Source organism: Schistocerca americana, chromosome 7, assembly GCF_021461395.2.
Source record: "Schistocerca americana isolate TAMUIC-IGC-003095 chromosome 7, iqSchAmer2.1, whole genome shotgun sequence".
Classification (NCBI taxonomy): domain Eukaryota; kingdom Metazoa; phylum Arthropoda; class Insecta; order Orthoptera; family Acrididae; genus Schistocerca; species Schistocerca americana.
The window spans coordinates 355534419-355558729 of record NC_060125.1 but is presented as its reverse complement, the minus strand read 5'-3'; the positions used below and the strand labels follow the sequence as shown (position 1 = coordinate 355558729).

The window sequence follows — 24311 nt, the reverse complement described above, 5'->3', positions numbered from 1 at the left end:
CAAATAAATGTACGTGCGGTATGCAGTACAGTAAAGCTAGACAATGACTTGTCAAACCATACAAAAAGCAGCAGATACAGCGGGCATACCAAAAATAGATCTGAGGAACGGCTGGCGCCATGGTCTAAGAGAGAATATATATTAAGTTTTAATATGTATTCAGTTTAGTTGTATGCAGACGTAGCTGCTGTCAATTAATCTTACGGTACCCTTTTACTTGCGTTTTACGTGTGCAAATATAGTCTCAGAATAAAACTCCTTGAATGCGAGATCGGAAAAGGCCAATGACTTTACGGCATTCGACGCTTTAGATATTGTGTACCATGCAACCACAAGATTGGCTACCAGTGGGAATAGGAGGCGGGCCTGGAGGTATGCAATGGCAAGCACAGCACGTGGAAACGGAGCGTAGTTGAACTGTTTAGTCGACGAGTACCTCACAACAGTGGTACAGTGATAGTGGTGTTGATACAAAGCAGAGAAATGACAAAGATAAACAAAGCAAACCTTTAATTATATATACAACAACAGTTGCCGAAGTTGACATTTCGTTAGAAGGGAACCAAATGAATTTCGCAGAGTGAGAAAGAAGTGACATATGAAGTACTAGCCTTTCTGAACGATGAGTCAGTGGAATGTGTGGTGTCGTATACGCTTGACTGTGCAGGCAATGGACATGAGGAGTGCAATGATGACGATACATGCCTAACAAGTGAAAGTGATATTGAAACAGGTGTCGAGCCATGTGGTGTCTCCAGTGAAACGCAGTAAAGGACAATCATTGTACAAGGAGCAGGTACTAAATATAATTCTGTACATGGGATATTACCCCCACCATACTAAAAATAAAATTATGAACAGGTTTCGAATAAGTCTGCAGCAGTATGACCTTGTAGCGCATACGAAAAACTACGGACGAGAAGGCGCACTTATTACAAAAACTGGTGTTTGCTCGTTTCAAGGATGCTCGAAACAGTTTAGGGAATCTGCATGATAGTGACCTTTTATGCTATGCACATCAAACTGCGCGCGACGTGGATTACAGTGATCTCATGAGAAGCAGTGGTTGGTTGCATAACTTCAGACAGTGCTACGGAAGTGGTAGCCATAAGATAACGCAACTTCAAACAGAGCGTCAACTTGATGACGCGCGTCAAACTGCGGTAGTGGCCCGAAAATTTGTAGATGGCATAAACAAACTTATCCCGTCATTCAGTGAGAAATTGTTTTCATCTCTGACCAATCGGGATTTGAAGAGGAAAATCATACGAAAGGAACCTTGGAAATTAGAGGTATCAAGAGAGCAGTTTCAGAATCAACTAATATCAATGCCTTAACGCATTCATATACAACTATATCGACTGTTAATGTGGATCGGAAATTGACTAGTAAGTTATTTATTGTGCTGAGAAAAGTTAGAGGTGCTCTGCACCCTACGATTCTTCCCCCTGTGAATGATCTTGCAAGGGCAGTAGATAATACTTACGTCACAGCAAGCAAGAGAGTGAAATCTGGCGTAAGAGAGCTACAACTATTGTATGAGCACTGCTTTTGGCCAATAACTTGTCAAAATAACTTGCTTGTGCTTGATTCTTGGTCTGCGTATAAAAATAACACTCCTTTAGAGCAACCCATCCCGCCTCAATAGTGTGTGACATTACAATTTGTACAGAAACCAGATGGCAGTTATAAGAGTCGAGGGACATCAAAGGGAAGCAGTGGTTGGGAAGGGAGTGAGACAGGGTTGTACCCTCTCCCCGATGTAGTTCAATCTGTATATTGAGCAAGCGGTAAAGGAAACAAAAGAAAAATTCGCAGTAGGTATTAAAATCCATGGAGAAGAAATAAAAACTTTGAGGTTCGCCGATGACATTGTAATTCTGTCAGAGTCAGCAAAGGACTCGGAAGAGCAGTTGAAAGGAATGGACAGTGTATTGAAAGGAGGGTATAAGATGAACATCAACAAAAGCAAAACGAGAATAATGGAATGTAGTCGAATTAAGTCGGGTGATGCTGAGGGAATTAGGTTGGGAAATGAGACGCTTAAAGTAGTAAAGGAATTTTGCTATTTGGGGAGCAAAATAACTGATGATGGTCGAAGTAGAGAGGATATAAAATGTAGACTGGCAATGGCAAGGAAAGCATTTCTGAAGAAGAGAAATTTATTAACATTGACTATTGATTTAAGTGTCAGGAAGTCGTTTCTGAAAGTATTTGTATGGAGTGTACCCATGTATGGAAGTGAAACATGGACGATAAATAGTTTGGACAAGAAGAGAATAGAAGCTTTCGAAATGTGTTTCTACAGAAGAATGATGAAGATTAGATGGGTAGATCACATAACTATTGATGAGGTATTGAATAGAATTGAGGAGGAGTTTGTGGCACAACTTGACTAGAAGAAGGGATCGGTTGGTAGGACATGTTCTGAGGCATCAAGGGATCACAAATTTAGTACTGGAGGGCAGCGTGGAGGGTAAAAATCGAAGAGGGAGATGAATACACTAAGCAGATTCAGAAGGATGTAGGCTGCAGTAGGTACTGGGAGATGAAGCTGCTTGCACAGGATAGAGTAGCATGGAGAGCTGCATCAAACCAGTCTCAGGACTGAAGACCACAATAACAACAAGTACTGTTTAAGTTTAGGGGCTGATGAGCTGAGCACTTTGGTCCCATAAGATCTTACCACAAATTTCCAAAATTTCTCAAAATCTGATGTACGCACAGTCCGCCACCTCTCGGCACGTTCTTCTGTCTGAAAGGACCCATGATCACACAAAGGCCCCAAACTGGCTTGGAATGTTGTGTGATGCTGTTAGTGTCTGTGAGAAAACTTGTTTTGGCATAACCGTGCTGGCTCTTTACCATTTCAATCTGCTTGGTCGAACACAAAACACCATCTCGTCTTATTCTCGATATGAATACCGGGCCATTTGGCTGCTTACAATACGCTTGGCTAATCACACAGCATGCAATACATAAGGAACACATGGCACGCGGTTAGAGCAACGTACATTCGTCCGCCCAATCTATCGTGGCAACGACATATTTCCGGACACATGTTCATAGGACTTTTTTACCTCCATTTCCGGCCAGGAATCCGACCATGCAGTCTGGCGGTTTTTTAATGCTTACCCTGTTTATGTGTGATGTATGATAAGAAGAGGGGCTCACCACATAGCCATACGCAATGTCAACTTGCATACCTTGGTATTTGTCTGAAAATAATCGATATCTAAAAAAGAAACTAATAATGAAACAGTTTTGAGCTTGTGTGAGCACAGAAATGGCCGTTGATAGCCTCACACGACTAGAAATGTAAGACATAGGCTGGAAAAGAGAACTCACGGGAGGCCAGGAATATCACCCCAGGGCAGGCTGTAGCAGAAGGTGATGGCAAAGGCGGCGGCAGACGCGGCGAACACAATGCCCAACAGCAGAACGCGGCCAGCCCGCCGCCACTTGTACAGTGCCCATAGCAGCAACGGTGATGCCCAGAACAGCTGCATGTCCACTGCCAGGTACCACGTGTGGTCCATGCACTGCACACAAAGACGAAAGCTACTGTGGCGTGTGAAGGGCTATAATCTGCAACTGCTGACACAAAATAACAGCTAGAAACACATGCACGTTGTGACCGGTGGATAGTTCCATTCTAGAACTGGGATTTATAATCAGCTATTGGGCTGCTGGCTGTTACGTAATCAATCAGTGTAAATAGTGAGCTGTTGGTGATTTTCACTTGGTCAATTAGTAGTATCTTCGTTGCGGACTTTTGTAAACTTGGTGATTTTCTTGTAAGGTTAAGAGGTATCTTTCATTATTTATTCTAACTATTTCATGTCTTTCTCTCTTGTAATAGGTTTGGTATTATTTCCTCTTAAACGTTTTGCAAAAGTTGAGTGGCTTGTCCCATATTTCCATACTGTGATATGTTCTTTTTACCTGGTGTGGAATATTTTGCTAGTTTGTCCCACATAATATCTTCCATTACATGTGTTGCATTGCAATTGTTATATTCCTATTTTCTGGTACATGTCTGTGTTTTTTGTTATTTTTGAAGTGTACTTTTGGATTGATCTGTCTGTTTTGAATGCTACATTTATGCCTTGCCTTTTGAAAACATTTGTTATTTAGTGTGTGAGTTTGTGCTTGTAGGTCATTGTGTATTATCTTGCATCTTCTTTCTGTAATTGTTGTGTATTGTTGTTCTGTTGCTGTGTGTGCTTCTTTGTCTGGTGTTTTGTTGTGCTGTTGTTTTTGGCCGAGTATGTGAATGCTCTTCTGTGTTCTGTGTATCTAAACTGAAATTTACGCTTGTTTGTACAGTATAAATTGAGTTGCTGTCTTGACATATCAGCTTCTTAATACCAAATGTGTTCTTTATTTATTATTTATGAATTTATTTATGAATAATATCCAGTTATACTGCTATGGAAGTTGTTTATATTTTATCTCATTCACAATGAGCCCATTTTGGCAAATTGCCATCGTCAGGTGCTCTGTAAATACATAGATAAGCGATGGTCTCGATATAATTGTTTTGTAACTATGATATGAAAATTTATAATATATAATTGGGTGTTTTACCTTACACATAACATTGTTGCTGTCATATCCTGTCTGTTTTGGAATTGTTACTTTCTCCAAGGTGAAGAGGGGAGGTGTATATCATATGTTACTTGTTTTCCAAATATGCTACTTTTCTAACAGTTGGATGACAGTGGGTCAGTGATGTTACGTGTTTACATAGTTACCATTATAAATAAGTGATGTATAAAAGTCAGTTGTTTATTATTACTTTTCTCTCATATAGGTTTGTTTCTAATTATGTTTTTGCCTAAAGTTAGTTTTAGTTTTATTTTACGTTTTTAATTTTTCGTAATAGTTGTTTTTGTCTATGATTTATGTTGGTATTTTATCTCTGTTTCATACTACTCATGTTATCGCTGTTGCTATGAATATTTATTATTTAGAGTCACTGACATTATTATTTTACCCGTTTTCCCGACTTATAATGTGAATAAAGTTTTCTATATACTTTTTGTGCTTTAGGTCGGCGTGTTCGTTCAGTAAATTTGTTGGGTTGCTGCATGCATGTGAATATATTTCTATTTCCTCAAGGATGTTCAACAATGTTCCCTTTTGCGTAATATGGAGGATTTCTATAGCTTCGTTTATGTGTTTTGCATAGTGTTTCTCTGTTTGTAAATGTTGAAAAGATGTAGATGGGTTGTTTTCACTGAATGATTCCTTCAAGAAATCCGTGATCGATTTTCCATTTAATCTTTGTTCAATCCAAGGTGTCTTTCTTAACAAGATGTTGCTGCAACATAACTGGCAGTAATCTGTGAATGAACATGAGGTGTTAGCTCTTCTGGGTTTTGCAACCAAGCTAGGTAGACACATATTAAAATGTTTCAAAATCCTAAGTTTATGGTTGTCCTTTTGTGGTTGCTTCGTTTGAGTTTCGGTTGTATGTTAGACCACGATATTTCATATTTCTCGAGTTACATATTTTCGTATTTGTAAGCTTTATTTCATCTCATAACGGCGCTGCTAACAGTGGTTGGAAGTGGTTCGACTATTGGTCTGAAGATTTAATATTCCATATTATATCGGGTAGGGTCAACTCAGAAATTTATACCCTTTTGCTAATTCGTTGATTGGGTTCCATCTTTTTGTTCAGTTGTTTACTTGAGAAGACTTAAAGCTTGCTTACCACGTTAGGCCTAACCTCGTAGTTGTTGACATACAGCAAGTTGTGCCACCAGTGGCGGGTACATTGCTCACTGTCGACCACCATCTCCTCAGACCAAAGGGGTCCGTTGCCAAGCCGAGGCAAGAATGTGGCATAGAACCAAATCATTACGGCATAGGGGGGCGTCAGGCGCAGGTAGCGCTGCAGGTAGAATCGGAAGAGGCCGAAGGGCTGGCCGTGGGCGCGCTCCCTCAGGAACCCGAAGCCCACCAGCATGCCGCTCATCAGGAAGAACGAGTCCACAGCCAGGCTCCCGCCACTTATCAGAGGAACAGTCGTCCAGTCGTCAGTCGTCTGCAAATAGACAAACAATTTTCTTTTCTTATCCACTACACTTTCATTCTGACGTGCATTGAGTATGGAAGGAAGATTAAAGAAAAGAACGGTACCTTTACAGGATCACTTTGTTGACCATCTGTCTGTTTCCGCGCGACCGCTACAGTCGCAGGTTCGAATCCTGCCTGGGGCATGGATGTGTGTGATGTCCTTAGGTTAGTTAGGTTTAAGTGGTTCTAAGCTCTACGAGACTGATGACCTCAGAAGTTAAGTCCCATAGTGCTCAGAGCCATTTGAACCATTTTTCTGTCTGTTTGATAAGTTGAAATTTATTTCAAATACTAAGGTCTATATTCCGATGGCGGTGTAAGTTTCTAAGTCAGTACAGTCAAGAGATATGGCCATTTATGCCACGTATTATGATACTCGCAAATTAACTCATAAAAACCCATATGGTACGTCTCGTTGACCTAAAATCACGAAAATTTCGACAGGTTTTCCCGGTTTTGTTAGCCGAGACTGTCGTCGAAAATACCTTTGTTGCATTTGCAACTCTCGCGATTTTTTCGACTCTTAAAAACCTGTTTTGTCTCTTGCTGCATTTGTGATTGCTGCATTTCATTTTTGTAAAACTTTACAAAAGTTGAAACTTCCTGGCAGATTAAAACTATATGCCGGACCGAGACTCGAACTCGGGACTCTTGCCTCTTGCCTTTTGCCTTTTGGCTGGAAAGTGCTCTACCAACTGAGCTATCCAAGCACGACTCACGCCCCGTCCTCACAGCTTTACGTCTGCCATTATCTCGTCTCCTACCTTCCAAATTTTACAGAAGCTCTCCTGCTAACTTTGCAGAACTAGCACTCCTGAAAGAAAGAATATTGCGCAGACATGGCTTAGCCACAGCCTGGGGATGTTTCCAGAATGAGATTTTCACTCTGCAGCGGAGTGTGCGCTGATATGATACTTGCCCGCGAAAGGCAAAGATCCCGAGTTCGAGTCTCGGTCTGGCACACAGTTTTAATCTGCCAGGAAGTTTCATATCAGCGCACACTCCGCTGCAGAGCGAAAATCTCATTCTGTTTACAAAAGTTGTCAGGTGGAAGGCAGTGGACTTCTGAATACAAAGTCACCTTTGACATTTGGGTTGTCTACACACAGGGGTAGGGGCAAATGCATGACATTGTTACTCCACCTCCTTCCCCCTCCCCTCCCTGCTTCCCCTCCTCAGTCCCCTCCTCTGCTCTTCTAAGCCAAATCCCCCCCCCCCCCTTTTCCCACTGCAGTCACAATACAGTATTTTACTGCCCACTGAAACGAAACACCCAGTTAGAATGTACCCAAGAGCTGCCATCGTGTAAGTAATCACAGCAACCTCACAGCTTCATCAGCAGAACACACGCACAGCTTTGTCAAGTTTCGGCTTGTCTGAGACCTTACAGACTTCACAGCAAACTGATGCAGCTTTTTCAGCAACACACACACACACACACACACACACACACACACACACAGTACGATGGACTAGCTCCCTCACAGAGGAAAGTTTCATTTCATCGCCGACGAAAATTCGATCTTTGCACAAAAATAAAATAGAAATTTAAAGAAACCGAAGCTTGTTTTTATTATTTACCAAAATATCGAAAGATTTCTTCTCTAACAGTCCAAAACACAAGTGTCAAGACTGGCTGTCTTACTGGTACTACTGTTGTAACTCACATATTGACGTGCTCTTAGCAGCGGGTGTTATTCAGTCTTTGTACACTATTGTTCTACAACAGTACAAACTTGTGTGGCTTACTTATTCACACAACTGTTGTCACTTATAGGTTAAGTTGGACTTCCCAACAAGTATAGTTCGATGAATATACCGCTTCATGCAAGGCACAATGGAATCTCAAATTAAATCTCACAATGTTATTTTCATGTCTAAAGCGCCTGTACCATTGTTATGAAACAGTAAAAACACACATGGCTTGCTTATTGTCGCTACTGTTGTAACTTATAGATTAAAGGTGCAGTTACATGTGTTTGCTTTACATCTAATTGCTCTGTGCCTGTTCTTGCCCCATACTCAAGTAGAGGCTTGCTATAGTTGCATGCCTCTTTCTCAACATTTGCGCTTGGGTGATTCCATTCACACCTAGAGAGAAACAGGCATGCTACTCCACGTTATCAAGTTGCAGTTGCGAGTTACGTGTGCCTATGTGGTTGGCCAGTGGTCGGTGAGTTTGTTTATCAGAGCCAGCCGCCAGCATGTGTGCTAGCAATGTGCATCAGCGAGATTGAAGCATAAACATGTTCTATAAAAGCAAATTGAAGACCACCTAACATTACTTATAACTCTCACTGCGAGGAAAAAAACGCTTGTTAGATCCTTAACATAAACAGTAAACAGGGCAAGAATATGCAGCTGCACATGTTGTGTTTATCTCGCAAAGCATTTAATCACAATGATGAAATCTGAATATGAGAAAACCTTATTTTAATTAAAAAAGTAACAGCTCTCAAATAAACATGCTTGGAAAATCTTTCAGTTTATATTTGGAATGTATACTTTTGTCCACTTTCAGAGCTCATAGACTGAAGCACTGGAAACAGTCAGAAACATCTGGACATTTTGTTGTTGCTCTGATAAATTCGATTCGCTGGCTAGGCCAGGTGCCTTGGAAGTTGCAACTTGTGAATAATAGGAGAGAGGAGCTTCGGCAGTACACGGACCTTCATCACAAGGACTGCTGACGGCTAATGAAGAAATACCAGATTCCATTTTCAAATCAAAGGTATTTTATGGTTGTACATTTCTGCTAGAGGTATAAGTGTTCTTTTATTTTCCTCTTATTGATACAAATTATTTATGAATCAGAAAGGTTCGTAAAGGAATCAGGATGGCTTCAGCACAAGTTGGCCATAATCACACCCAAACTTCAACGTGTATTTATCAGAAGTATGAATAAAGTTTTTTTTATTTTGTTGAGATTTCCATTTGTCGTTTCCACGTTGTTATTTGTGAGGAAGTGTAGGCAGTTAGTTTCATTCTGCCTTTATAATCAAAGGAACTGATGAGGCTGAGAAAAGGAAATCATGACAATACTTTTACTTTGCCAAAGTGCTAAGGCAAAGGCAAACTTGAATGCATGTAATAAAATGAATCTTTTAAAAGTGAGACACAGTAAAACAAAGCCCCAAATGGAACCAACAGCGGACAGGTCCATGAGCATTACACATACCTCCTGATCTGGTATGGAAAGACTCCTGTGCACCTTATTGCCTCTTTATGCAACGGCTGCATCGGCCTACTGTGCACAGAAAATTACGCAGGTGCAATCTCATATCAAGGTACACTTGTCGAGGACAAACTTAAGCTGTCGCAGGGTGGAAATTAAATGACACTTATGAAATAATATACTGAATAGTCTTTTTAATGTCTCAATTAAATACAATTTCGAATTGATAAGAAACGAGTGTTTCCATGCTTACAACTACCCATCTCCGACTACTTTTCAAAGTCAGATAAATATTATAGTGATCTCATGCTAGGGTATTAAAATTATCTTGGAAAACTAAACACTTGTAATCTTCTCCTAACTTATGCTGTCGCACATAGGAAGTCGATATTTAATATCCTTAGTCTTCCACAGTGTCATTCTGTAGTTATAAATCGTAGCTTACAGTTTGGTAAGAGGATGTTTAATAGCCAAGGAAGACATGAACGTTTCTCATAACACATATCAGGGACACTTAACAAAATCAATAAGATAATTATTGATATCAATGTTCACTTCTGGGCTTCTGATGACGTATGAATCATCTATATATCCTTATACTGTAATTGTAGCTCTTCCACATTAAACCGCCTATTCCACCTGTCTTATCCGTGCTCACAATCGCATTGTGTTCCCTCAGTAGTCTCCTTGCACATAGAAGTCACGGTTTGGTTTTAGGTAATCACGTATCTCCGTTTTGTTAAATCACGCTTTAAATCAAGATCCATAAGCCTATAGTCGTCTATATGAAGTTGCTGAAATATCCCAGGCAGATCACTCTGGGGAATTTATGACACAGATAACTGTTAAATACACCTTCTTTAATATTACACACTCCTTTCTCTAATTGTTATTGGCAGTCCAGTGTTATAGTGTCTGATAGCAACCTGATATATGTGCAATATGTGCAGCCCACATCTCTCTAATGAGAAATACGGTTTGTGCAAGGTTGAATATCTCAGCAAGCCTCAACTTGTCTGAGACTTTGCTGACTAAGCATAGGTACACATCTTAAAACAGCCCCCTTACGAATTCATGACGTCACTTCCGGTTATGCCTTCTGAACTTGGAACAAATCTCGACTCGTCTGAGAGCTTGCTGACTAAAATACATGCATATCCTAGCACAATCCCGTTGACATTACGTGCATGGCAAAAGGAGGGTGAGGCAGGGATGTTCAGTACACTATTCAGTGTGTTATTTCATCGAAATGTCTTGCTGTTTTCACTGTGCACGGAATAAGTTAGTATTATCGTCGGAAGACGACGAACATTTGTACTGCAAAACAAAGTTAATAGTAACAAACTTAGCAGCCGTGATCTAGGGGTAGGGTTTTCTATTAGTAATACAAACGTCTTTGGTTCCAGGTTTGGACCCTGCCACCGCTTAAATTTTGAACAAAAATCAGCATTGTGAGCCGAAAACTTCCGGCATACTATAAATGGCGTTGTCAAAGAGGGCGGATGAGCGGACAGAGGTTCAGGGCAATCTCTTACCCATGGGGTGCGAAACTGCTCCTAAAGACGGAAGTATCAGCAATGATCAACGACGTGAGCATGCAGAAGGCAATGGAAACCACTGAATTAAAGAGACGTAACGTGTAACCACAGGACTTGTGGCCTGTAATTGAAAAAGTGTCGTGATGATCTCTCCATTGGCAAAAGATTCCGGAATAGCCCCTGTTCGGATCTCCGGGAGGGGACTGTCAAAGGGGAGACGACTATGAGGAAAAGACCGAATAACCAAGAAAAGGATAACGTCCTACGAGTCGGGGAGTGGAATATCAGAAGCTTGAATGTGACAGGGAAGCTAGAAAAGCTGTAAAGGGAAATACAAAGGCTAAATATAGATACAATGGATCAGTGAAGTGAAATGGAAAGAAGATAAGGATTTCTTGTCAGATGAGTATAGGGTAACATCAACAGCACCAGGAAATGGTGTAGCAGGAGTAGGATTCGTTATGAGTAGGAAGGTAGGACAGAGAGTATGTTAGTATGTACACTTCGTGATAGGGTTGTACTCACCAGAATCGACAGCAAACCAACATCGACAACGATAACTCAAGTATACATGCCGACGTCGCAAGCTGAAGATGAAGAGATAGAAAAAGTATTTGAGGATACTGAACTGGTAGATCAGTACGTAAATGGGAAATGATAATCTAATGATCATGAGGCACTGGAATGAGGTTGTAAGGGAAGGAGTAAATGAAAGGATTACTGGAAAATATGGGCTTGATACTAGGAATGAGAGAGGAGAAAGACTAATTGAGTTCTGTAATAAATTTCAGCTAGTAATAGCGAATACTCTTTTCAAGAATCACAAGAGAAGGAGGTATACTTGGAAAATGCGAGGAGATATGGGAAGTTTTCAGTCACTTCCATGGTACTTGAGGGAGCGCAGTAGAGTTTAAAAACTTTTGAGGAAGACAGAGACTGGAATACATCCAGCAAATAATTGAGGAGGTAGGTTGCAAGTGCTACTCTGAGATGAAGAGGTTGGCACAGTAAAGAAATTCATGGTGGGACGCATCAAACCAGTTAGAAGACTGATGACTCAGATAAAAAAATATAAAAAATAAAATAAAAGAAAGGAAAAGTCGATTGCCTCCTTACTGTTGTCTTCGTAGAGTTATTTCTATGCTTTTACCATTTCATACTCAGAAAAGTGGTTTTGTGTGTTCAGTTTTATTTCGCTTAGTTTGTGTGTTGTGAGTGCTGCGAATCTTGTGAATGAATTATTTTGTACAATATATATATATATATATATATATATATATATATATATATATATATATATATATATATATATACTCCTGGAAATTGAAATAAGAACACCGTGAATTCATTGTCCCAGGAAGGGGAAACTTTATTGACACATTCCTGGGGTCAGATACATCACATGATCACACTGACAAAACCACAGGCACATAGACACAGGCAACAGAGCATGCACAATGTCGGCACTAGTACAGTGTATATCCACCTTTCGCAGCAATGCAGGCTGCTATTCTCCCATGGAGACGATCGTACAGATGCTGGATGTAGTCCTGTGGAACGGCTTGCCATTCCATTTCCACCTGGCGCCTCAGTTGGACCAGCGTTCGTGCTGGACGTTCAGACCGCGTGAGACGACGCTTCATCCAGTCCCAAACATGCTCAATGGGGGACAGATCCGGAGATCTTGCTGGCCAGGGTACTTGACTTACACCTTCTAGAGCACGTTGGGTGGCACAGGATACATGCGGATGTGCATTGTCCTGTTGGAACAGCAAGTTCCCTTGCCTGTCTAGGAATGGTAGAACGATGGGTTCGATGACGGTTTGGATGTACCGTGCACTATTCAGTGTCCCCTCGACGATCACCAGTGGTGTACAGCCAGTGTAGGAGATCGCTCCCCACACCATGATGCCGGGTGTTGGCCCTGTGTGCCTCGGTCGTATGCAGTCCTGATTGTGGCGCTCACCTGCACGGCGCCAAACACGCATACGACCATCATTGGCACCAAGGCAGAAGCGACTCTCATCGCTGAAGACGACACGTCTCCATTCGTCCCTCCATTCACGCCTGTCGCGACACCACTGGAGGCGGGCTGCACGATGTTGGGGCGTGAGCGGAAGACGGCCTAACGGTGTGCGGGACCGTAGCCCAGCTTCATGGAGACGGTTGCGAATGGTCCTCGCCGATACCCCAGGAGCAACAGTGTCCCTAATTTGCTGGGAAGTGGCGGTGCGGTCCCCTACGGCACTGCGTAGGATCCTACGGTCTTGGCGTGCATCCGTGCGTCGCTGCGGTCCGGTCCCAGGTCGACGGGCACGTGCACCTTCCGCCGACCACTGGCGACAACATCGATGTACTGTGGAGACCTCACGCCCCACGTGTTGAGCAATTCGGCGGTACGTCCACCCGGCCTCCCGCATGCCCACTATACGCCCTCGCTCAAAGTCCGTCAACTGCACATACGGTTCACGTCCACGCTGTCTCGGCATGCTACCAGTGTTAAAGACTGCGATGGAGCTCCGTATGCCACGGCAAACTGGCTGACACTGACGGCGGCGGTGCACAAATGCTGCGCAGCTAGCGCCATTCGACGGCCAACACCGCGGTTCCTGGTGTGTCCCCTGTGCCGTGCGTGTGATCATTGCTTGTACAGCCCTCTCGCAGTGTCCGGAGCAAGTATGGTGGGTCTGACACACCGGTGTCAATGTGTTCTTTTTTCCATTTCCAGGAGTGTATATATATATATATATATATATATATATATATATATATATATGTGTGTGTGTGTGTGAATTAGAGAACTTTATGGTCCGACACAGATTCCGAAATCAGATACTGGATTGGAATGTGTACCCAGGAGCAGATACAGACTCAGATCACAATGTAGTAGTGATGAAGATTAAGCTGACGTTTAAGAGGTTAGTCGGGAAGAATCAATATGCAAAGAGTGGGAACCAGAAGTATTAAAAAATGAAGAGGTGCGCTTGAAGTTCTCTAAGGCGATAGATAATGCAATACGGAATAGCTCGGTAGGCAGTGCAGTTGAAGACGAATGGACACATCTAAAAAGGGCAGTAACAGCTATTGGTAAGAGTTGGAAAGAAGAACATAGGTATAAAGAAGGTAACTGTGAAGAAACCATGGGTGAATGAAGAAATTCTTCAGTTGATCGATGATAGAAGAGAGTACAAAAATGTTGGGAAATTCAGGAATACAGAAACATAGGTCGCTGAGGAATGACATAAATAGGAAGTGCAGCGAAGATAAGACAAAATGGATGCATGAAAAATGTGAAGAAATCGAAAAAGACATGATTGTCACAAGGATTGACTCAGAATATAGAAAAATAAAAAAACTTCACTTAACTTAAAGCAAGGGTGGTAACATTAAGAGTGCAACGGAATTCCAGTGTTCAATGCGGAGGAGAGAGGTGATAGGTGGAAAGAGTACACTGAAGACCTCTATGAAAGTGAAGATTTGCCTGATGTGACAGAAAAAATGACGGGAGGAGGTTTAGAAGAGATAGGGGATCCACTATCGGAATCGGGGGTATGTAGAGTGTATGAATCTGGCGATATACCATGTGACTTTAGAAAAAATATCATCCACACAACTATGAAGACTGCAAAACCTGGTAAGTGCGAGAATTATCACATAATCAGCTTAACAACTTGTGCGTCCAAGTGGCGGACAAGAATAATATACAGAGGAATGGAACAGAAAATTGAGGATGTGTTAGATGACGACCAGTTTGGCTTTAGGAAAGGTAAAGGCATCAGAGAGGCAATTCTGACGCTGCAGCTGATAATGTAAGCAATACTAAAGAAAAATCAAGACACGTTCATATGATTTGTCGATGTGGAAAAAGCGTTCAGTAATGTAAAATGGTACAAGATGTTCGAAATTCTGAGGAAAAATGGGGTAAAGTTTAGGGAGAGACAGGTAATATACAACATGTACAAGAGCCAAGAGGGAATAATATGAGTGTAAGGCAAAGAACGATGAGCTCGGATTAAAAAGGGTGTAAAACAAGGATGTAGTGTTTCTCCCCTACTGTTCAATCTGTACATCGAAGAAGCAGTGATGGAAATAAAGAAATGTTCAGGAGAGGGATGAAAGCTCAATGTGGAAGGATATCAATAATACGATTCAGTGATGTCACTGCTATCCTCAAAGAAAGTGAAGAAAAATTAGATGAACTGCTGAATGGAAAGAATAGTCTAATGAGTACAGAATGTGGATTGATAGTAAATCAAAGAAAGATGAAAGTAATGAGAGGCAGCAGAAATGAGAACAGTGAGAAACTTAAGATTAGTATTGACGGTCACAAAGTAGATGATGGGGAATTCTACTACCAAGGGAACAAAATAACAAATCACGGATGGAGCAAGGAGGACATCAAAAGCAGACTAGCACTGGCACAAAGGGCATTTCTGGCCAAGAGATATCTGATCTGTTAGCATCAAACATATGCCTCAATTTGAGGAAGAAATTTCTGGGATTGTACGTCTGGAGCACAGCATTCTGCGGCAGTGAAACATGAACTGTGGGAAAACCGGAACAGAAGAGAATCGAAGCATTTGAGATGTTGTGCTATAGACGATTCGTGGACTGGTAAGGTAGGTATGATTAGATTCTGTGCAGAGTTGGACAGGGGAGGAATATGTGGAAAACACTGATAAGAAGAAGGGACAGGATTTCAGGACACCTGTTAAGACAGCAGGGAATAATTTCCATGGTACTACATGGAGAGCTGTAGAGGGTAAAAACTTTAGACGAAGACAGAGACGAAGACATATGGTAAATAAATGAGGACATGGGTTGCAAGTGCTACTCTGAGATGAACAGTTTGGCACAGTAGAGGAATTCGTGGTGGGCCACATCAGACCAGTCAGAAGTTTGATGACTCAAACGCCAAATAAGTCGACTGTCTCCCTACTGTTGTCTTAGTAGAGTTATTATTACATGTTAAAAATATATTGGCTCAACCACTTGTTTATAGTGTAAAACACTAAGGTTGACGCGTTTCGGAAGTCAAGCTTCCATCATCAGAATAATAAAAAGTAAAAGAACCTGTTAAAACTCGCTAAAATGGAACATGCACCAGGCACAGTAAAATTGATAATAAAATTAAAACATCGTGGCTACTTCCCTTGTTGCAGCCGTGTCTTCCAAGGTGCATCTCCACGTAGTCGTCAAAATATAAAAAAAAAACTCTGCAATGGTGTCGCCTATGGTGTTCAACATCTAACCACATGGCTCTCTCCTCTATCGGTGTAAACCGCCCGTGCGTCTTCGTTGGTACCACACACCACGTAGCCAAACACGACACTGAAACTCGAGTGAGCTCACGCGCAAGTAAACAAGGAAGTCACAGAGATGTCTATACAAACAGATAACGTATCCATGTTCCAAGGACCTCATGAAATGATGGTATCCTGCCAATTGCTAAAAATGTAGTTACTAAAAGAAACCAGTGAAATGTTTAAAAAAGTTATTTCTATCACCAGTTAGCTGTTCATTCAGTGTGTTCTGGATCTACTAGAAGAACTGGAAATTACGATACATAGCGTGGATAATCAGGCGACACCATTTTAAAGTTTTTTTAAATATTTTGACGACTACGTGGAGATGCACCTTGGAAGACACGGCTGCAACAAGGGAAGTAGCCACGATATTTTAATTTTATTATCAATTTTACTGTGCCTGGTGCATGTTCCATTTTAGCGAGTTTTAACAGGTTCTTTTACTTTTTATTATTCTGATGATGGAAGCTTGACTTCCGAAACGCGTCAATCTTAGTGTTTTACACTATAAACAAGTGGTTGAGCCGATATATTTTTTAACATGTATATTCACAACCACGACCTCTCATCCAGTATGGATAAAATCAGAGTTATTATTATCCTTTTACCTGTTTCATACCTGGAAAAGTGGTTTCGTATGTTAAGTTGTATTTCGCTTAGGTTGTATGTTGTGAGTACTGCGAATCTTGTCAATGAATTATTTTGTACACTTCCACTTCCACATTCATATGTGCGTGCCTGTGTGTGTGTGTGTGTGTGTAAATTAGACAAATTTTGGATGTACAGTAGAAAAATGGATGCATTGGTGCAGGAGTTTGGGAGAGGGGCAGTGATTATAGGGATAGCATCTAGCACTAGATGTGAGTAATGATTTGGAACTGAGTGACTGTGAGGTGGTGGGCGACACACTTGAAGTTGTGTGCCTATAGTTAATAACGTTCTGTGTAGTCTAGTAATCTAATAAGTAAGATTAGCCAAGTAGGTCTGATCGTTTATGAGATGGTTTTAAGAGTGTGGTAATATTCTTATATTGTGAGAAGATATTATTTGTAGTTCATTCTTACGATATTCGCGTCTGTGTCCTTAGTGTAAATTTCTGGTTGTAATTTTGTGTTGCTGTGCCAACAAACATAAAAATGATGATGCCTTCATAGCTTGTGTGGACCTGGAGCAAGTCTGCAGCATAATTGGAATGGGATGTTCTAAATCCGCGCCGACTATGCCGTGCCTAGCAGCACGTGGGCGCGATGTACAGGCAGCGGGCAGGCCCAAGCTCGGCCTGTCTCGGCTTTGTTCGGTCCTTCCCGAAAGTATCCGTGCAGCGTGACTTTTTATTTAGTATTGCGGCGCGGCATTTTTTGGTCGGCAGGACTGTCTTCATTTCGGCATAATCATGCGTCCAACGCTGTTTTACCTTTCGCTGTTTGTCGTGGTATGAAAGAGGCTGCCCTTCCTCAACACACATTCATACACTTCAGTGAAAGTGTCTCCAGCAGAGTTCACGCCGTCATAAGGGCGAAGGTTCACTCCCTATACTAACGTCCACTAATAGATGTCCAGTTACATTTGATCAGAAAATGTAGCGCAACGAATAACAGGTAGACATTCCACGCCTCCATGGAGAATGTAAGTCAGTAAAACAGTAATGACTGGCGTGCACCGCGCGGAGTGGCCGCTTGGTTTGAGATGCCATATCACGGATTGCGCGGCACCTTCCGGCGGAGGTTCGAGTCCTCCCTCGGGCATGGGTGTGTGTGTTGTTCTTAGCAGAAGTTAGTTCAACTAAGTTTAAGTGGTGTGTAGGTCTAGGGACCGAAGACGTCAGCAGTTTGGTCCCTTCAGAATTCACGCACACACAGGCGTGCTTTTAAAGGAAACAAGTGGCTAACGAATAAAAGATATAAGGTTCTATATGGAAAGGCGTACTTTTATTCATATCCTCGTAGCAGAGGAAGTAAAAAGAAAGGCAATCATTCTTGTCAATGTCCCCTTGGTAGCTAATCAACATTTTCTTCATACATATTTTATATAGCTGATTCAAATGGCTCTAAGCACGATGGGACTTAACATCTGAGGTCATCAGTCCCCTAGACTTAGAACTGTTTAAACCTAACTAACCTAAGGCCATCACACACATCCAAGCCCGAGGCAGGATTCGAACCTGCGACCATAGCAGCACCGCGGTTCCGGACTGAAGCGCCTAGAACCGCTCGGCCAGATCGGCCGGCTTTTATATAGCTTCTTGATAAAACAGGTATTTGGTCACGATAAATGGAACATCTTGTATGTTAACATTAGCCTAAAAATGAAGTTACACCAGATGCGAAATACTATATAGAAATGTACTGCACATTGTGGGAAAATGAAAGCGTTTCAAATGCAGTGTTGGCGAAGAATGTTGAAAATTAAGATGTCAAATAAAGTACGAAACGGCTAATAGCCAGAATAGTTGAGGAATGAAATCTACGGAAAAACATATTTGCATTAAGAAGGGAGGAATGTACAGCGGTAACGAAACGGACTAATGAGTAAATGAAATAAATAAAGCTGATTTCATTTAAATGGTTACTGAAGTGCACAATGCACACTGAACTCACCGAAGGAACAGTTGTGTCCCAGTTGATGGCGGGAGTAACGTTGTCAATCTTGTAGACGTGATAGAGTATGACCCACGCCATGGTGAGGCACTTGAGGCCATGGACGCTGCAGAAGCCCGAATTACTGATGGCTGTGAGAGAGATCCAGTTTCTGCGCACCGAGAATGCTTCCTATACCATGCCTGTAACGATAAGAAGACGAAACCTCAGGGGGATTTATTTATTAGTATCATCTTGTTGTAAGTAATCAGTTATCCAATGTGGCTCACTACATCTGCACATGCAGCGTTTATAGTTAGCATCAAACGTAAGGATTTTCGTGTAACAGAACTTGCTTTGCCACGCCACGTTACTGTCAGCCAATCTAACCTGCAACATTCGTGAATGCTGGACTCCTCTTCCTCATCCCTCCAACTCACTGCCTGTGCCAAATGAGTGCCCAGTGGAAGCACATGCTGTGGCTGTATCACATAAAACAGAATATTTTTTTTGTTAGTATTGTTTGGAATCCTCTCGTCAGCGAGTGTATAGTAAACTCGAAGCACAGTGTCGCAAAATATTCCGTCCGTCCTAAGTATATACCATACCTTCAAATATTGGCATATAAAATTGTCATTGCAATTAATTTTTAATTAAATCCCATCTATGACCGTAGCAAATAATCATTTTTCTTTTAATTTTTGACGTTTCAGAGATTTACGAAGAAAACGGCGTCATACGAGATTTTGAAGACAGCTTTTAGAATTTGTAGGAAAATCCACCCCGACTGATCTTTTCGTTTTAAAATAACAGAGTTGCAAAAATGCATAATGGTATTGTGATTAACATTTAAATTAGGAAATGTCTTTAAAAACTGCTAACATGCTCAGTCGGAAGACAAGTATTTTCAAATATGTCATTAAACTTTTATTTAAACTATACCTTGTACATAAGGGAGTTTGGGGATTGTGTGACGGGCATTAACTGTTGTCTCAGGAGAACCCATGCATCAATTAGAGCATCCAGTCCTCACCATAAAGGGTGTCCATACGCAGCTGTCGAATAAGGTGGATGAATAAATGTTGTTTTGGTCTGACATGATTAAAGTGATACGGGTTTCATCCACTGATTGCACTCGTATACAGGAAATGATGTTGCCTCTTATTCATTGTGTGGACCAGTAATGCAAACAAAGTGAGACTATGACTTCGCTGACCAGTTTAACAACTGAGGTCGTGGTATTACGTTCTACTTGTGAATATTATCATTAGTTTGACTAATTTGAATGTTGTTAATGTCCTGAAACCATGACATTAGGAGATGTAATTTCAGAATACACTAATAACTGTTGTCTGGTAGTCTGCCAGTAGGCTTTATTTTCTTAGACAGTGCACTAACAACTTTTTTTCTCTTTACATTTCCTGTAATGTTTATCCTTTTTCAACAACTCTACTTAATAATTGTTCATTCTCAATTGTTTCTGTCCAACTTCTCTTATCTGAGTAATATTTCTTGTGTGAAGTTAACTACTATTAGTACGAATTCGATATGAACTTAAGAATGAAGCCTTACACAATGGCAGTGTTGTAGAAAAAGATTCTCGGACTTGTTGTAATGGCAGTTACCTCAGACGTCTTCATTAATTCGGTGGCTTAACTTTTAAAATAGCAAGTGCAGGATGACAAAAATAAAACTGGTCTGGAAAATATTTACAACTAGCTTCTCCACCGGCTTCACCTGTGTATGTGCCCAACACATACATTGAATACACCTCCTCCTACCCCTCTCTGGGTCCACCAATTCCTCCCTGTGTCTGCCCATCACATCCTTCCACCCCCGTCTCTCTATCTCCTCCTCTCCACCGATTCTGACATATAAACCTGGAGAAATCGCCTTCATTGACATAGCTTGGCCATACCCTCAAGGAAGGGAAGATGTTAAATGACTGCTTCCCTCGCTTTGGAAAGCAAATGCCATATTGTCCGATAAAACTTCGAATTTTACTGAGCGAGTTTTGTGAGCATAACATCTAGCAGATTTTAATTTTACGTTTCCACCCGGAAAGTAATTGTACAGAAAAAATTTACAGAAATTCAACCGTTTAACTCGAACCCATACTACGCATAAACAAAGTGGGTTGACTTCATCACCCTCTTTGAGGAAATCGATCTTCCACATCTTTCCAAGGACACACACCAAACGAGATTATGTTAAACAAAGTAGAGAGAAACGAGTGGGTGGCTCCACTTCCACTCGCCCCAAGAAGTGATATCTCGTGGGAAGAAAAAACACCTAAGGGATTGCGTCTTTGAATGCTAGGGCTGTGACACGAATGAGAGCGAATGATAAAAAGCTAGGCCGAAAGCAGTCGTTTGATCTAGACGAGATGGTGCTTCCTAGATGTCATCCTAAGTCATCTGTTCTCAAGAAACGGAACAAGAAGTGTCAGTTATTGTGTACTGGCTCGTACCGTATTGTGAAAATTCTCCACGAAGGATGTTTCCTCCTATCACATCCCAATTCTTGTGAAGCTGATAGGCTAGAGTACTACAGAGATCAAAGAAAATTTCTAAAGTAGAGATTTATTTTAATGTTGCTTGTAGTTATACCTGTACTTGTTTTATTTGCGAAGTATTGTATAGTGTTTCTGGATACGTGTATGTCAATGAAAATATGTAAGAGCGCTTGACATCTTATCAAATAATCCTTGACTGACATACCTTTTTGCTCGAATGTACGTAATGTTAATAAGGCTTATGCAAAGCCGTGAATTATTCGCTTAAACGATGCCACACTGTATGATAATCTACGGTGTACTAGAATGCTGATTCATGTTTTGATAATTGTGTCCTGTACACACTGATTTGTGCCTCCTTGTCAACAGTTTTTCGTAATGTTAAATAGTAAACTGACAGTTAGTGATTGTGGGTGTGGATCCTCTCTTTAACTGTGTCACTAATCAGTGATATTTCATTGCAATTACCTGTTCGCGGATGACTTTCTGTACTTGAAGCATGTCCCATAAGGACATTCATGACCAGTCATTACATGGACTACTCATTGTAGCACACTTAGACGTAGCATTGGTCGCTATCCTACAAGTTTCTATGAGATACAGATCTCTACAATCAGACTGTATATAGCAATTTTAAAATTTATTAACTAAACACATCAGCGGAAGTAATCTGTAGTGCCTAATTAGTAACACAAATTTAAATTCTATGATTTTTGGGTTGGATTAAATGTACTTTGTGACATGTTTTTCAAATGTGTCTTGATTAAAGCTTTGTATGTATGTGTTTTTTGTCTATGTCCTGAACAGTATGCAGAATATGAGTTACTGGGTAGATGTTTAAAGTGCGTCATGTAACGTTAGCTTCTGGGGCATTGCGATGTTGGCATTCGCATTTACGAGCTTTGTTGCTTTTCTGGCAATGGTCGTTTTGCTTTGTTTCTCTAATATATTGGTTCAGGAGACCTGATGCACCAACCTTTTCTTCATATTATCATATTTGTTACACCATGGAAAACATACCGTTTGTAATTGAGGATTGTTAGTTACTTGTCAAATGACTAAATGTAATTTAACAGGGAGTACCAGCTTATAGATGGTGCAGCGGATCGGGACCAAGTTTTGTATAGAGCACGAATTTGTTTACCGTTAGCGGCATCAGCTCACAACATAGCGCTGGTAGCATTGTGCGAATGAGTCTTAAGCACTGATGCTGCGATTTGACTTTGTTCATGATTCTGTGAAGTACTCAGCAATGAGTTGGCAACACTTAAGTCTTCTGACATGCACCTGCGCACTCGTAACACATTGCCTCGGCATACCGCCACTATGATGACGATGTGGGTGGAGGGGCTGCTTGCGGTCATCAACCAGACGCTCCCTCAATGCAAGCATTTCTCGGCGGGTGCACAGGATATATAAACAATGAGTGTAGATTGAGTTTATATCACCTAAACAAATTCTTATAAAGCACTATGCCAGATGACCATGAGCCTTCTTTGGTATTGCACAAATTCATTTTCTGTGAAGATTTCAGCACAGCACAATATGAGAAAGCCCCGGGTCGACTTTGCTTCTGTATAAGTTCATACACTTTTTGTCAGCCACTGACAGAATACTGCAAGTCGACTCTGAGTTTGTATTAATTCACCTTTCTTTAAACGAAACTCCTAATCCATCGACGAAGGACATTGAGTCTACATTGCGTTTGTGTAACTTCAACATTTTCTTTGGACCATCGCTGACCGTCGATTCATGAAGACATCGAGTCCACTTAGCATTGTATCGAGTCAGATACCTAAAAATTGTAACGATCTGAATCACAATTAATCGATGATTCATTCTATACAGACGTAAGATATGAAATTATTGAAATCTGCTACACCATACGTAATTCACAAATGATCAAGTCTTTGTTTGTCATTTGATTGAAGCACTCTGTATTTCCGTGAAAATTTTGTTCACTAGAAACTGTGACTGATCCATGGATCCTTATTTTTACTTGTAAAGATGCAAATACTTTAAATACTGGAAATGAATAATAATTTTCTGTAGCAATCGCTATATGTGTAAATAAGTGATCAACTTCGTTGTGTGATTCTACTATCTGTAATGCTTCCTGAGTTTCTTACTATACATGTATATTTAATCATTACTGAATGCCGTTACGTACTGAATGTATTTGGTAAGATGAAAACTATGCAAGTAATGGTACAATGATTCTCACCCTAACGTGGTCGAAGACCTAAAGGTATTCGGTATTTTTACTCTGTTTTACTCTATTTACTCTATTACTCTATTTACTCTAACCGGCATTTTTACTCTATTTTTAACATTATTTTACTTCTGTTCCAAAGATATTCGATATTAAATATAACTAACACTCAAATAAAACAGTCACTGGTCGCACAGAATTTGATACAGTATTTAGCAAAAATTTCAGATGAAGTTTATCACTGAAATCAGCATACAGTGTGATTAAGTACAGTCACTGATCTGGTGTCAATACTGATTGGCTTTCAGTGATGTTATTAGCCTCGCTTCTGTTTGTGGCGGTCGTTCGTGTCCACTGACCTGATGACAGATCATGGGAATCAGTGATGCTGGGAGACCCATACCTCACCAACTCTTGGAGAAATTGTGTGAGGGAGTTCTTGAAGAGCTCCTGAACGCTCACCAGTATGTGGCAAGAATGGAAAATCTGATATCATACCTTTACGACCAGAATAACAAATGATATATTCTAGCAAGACAATGCAATACCCCACACAACAGACTCACTAAGAAATGTTCAGATATTTGACTGGTCTGTCTGCCCCTCTGATCTGCCATTGTGTAGCATGTCTGGGGAGCATTGGAAAGACATATACTTCCATACCAACCTCTCCAGATAGCAGTCTACAAGAACTGAAGTAGGGTGAGTTTCAGGCACCAAAAGAAATTCCTCAGTATTACATTCGGAAACTATTTGCTTCTGTTTCATAACGAGTACAAGAGTATACTCATTTGATATCAGTTGTGAGATGAACATCTCCCCATGGTATGATAAATTCATATTCATGTAACCCTGTACATTCGTGTCAACGTATTTATTCTTGTTCGATCGATCAGAAGTTT

At 41.0% G+C, this 24311-nt stretch overlaps 1 protein-coding gene across 1 annotated transcript in view; it reads right to left on the bottom strand.

Moving 5' to 3' along the window:
* LOC124622925 (nose resistant to fluoxetine protein 6-like) overlaps positions 1 to 24311 on the bottom strand; it is a 172534-nt gene that overhangs the window by 84631 nt on the left and 63592 nt on the right. Inside the window, exons 3-5 of the mRNA XM_047148715.1 lie at positions 18704 to 18885; positions 5723 to 6055; positions 3349 to 3542 (exon numbers count right to left, since the gene is read on the bottom strand). Coding sequence (XP_047004671.1) covers positions 3349 to 3542; positions 5723 to 6055; positions 18704 to 18784 — 608 coding nt within the window. The 5' untranslated portion in view covers positions 18785 to 18885. The remainder of the gene's footprint in view (positions 1 to 3348; positions 3543 to 5722; positions 6056 to 18703; positions 18886 to 24311) is intronic.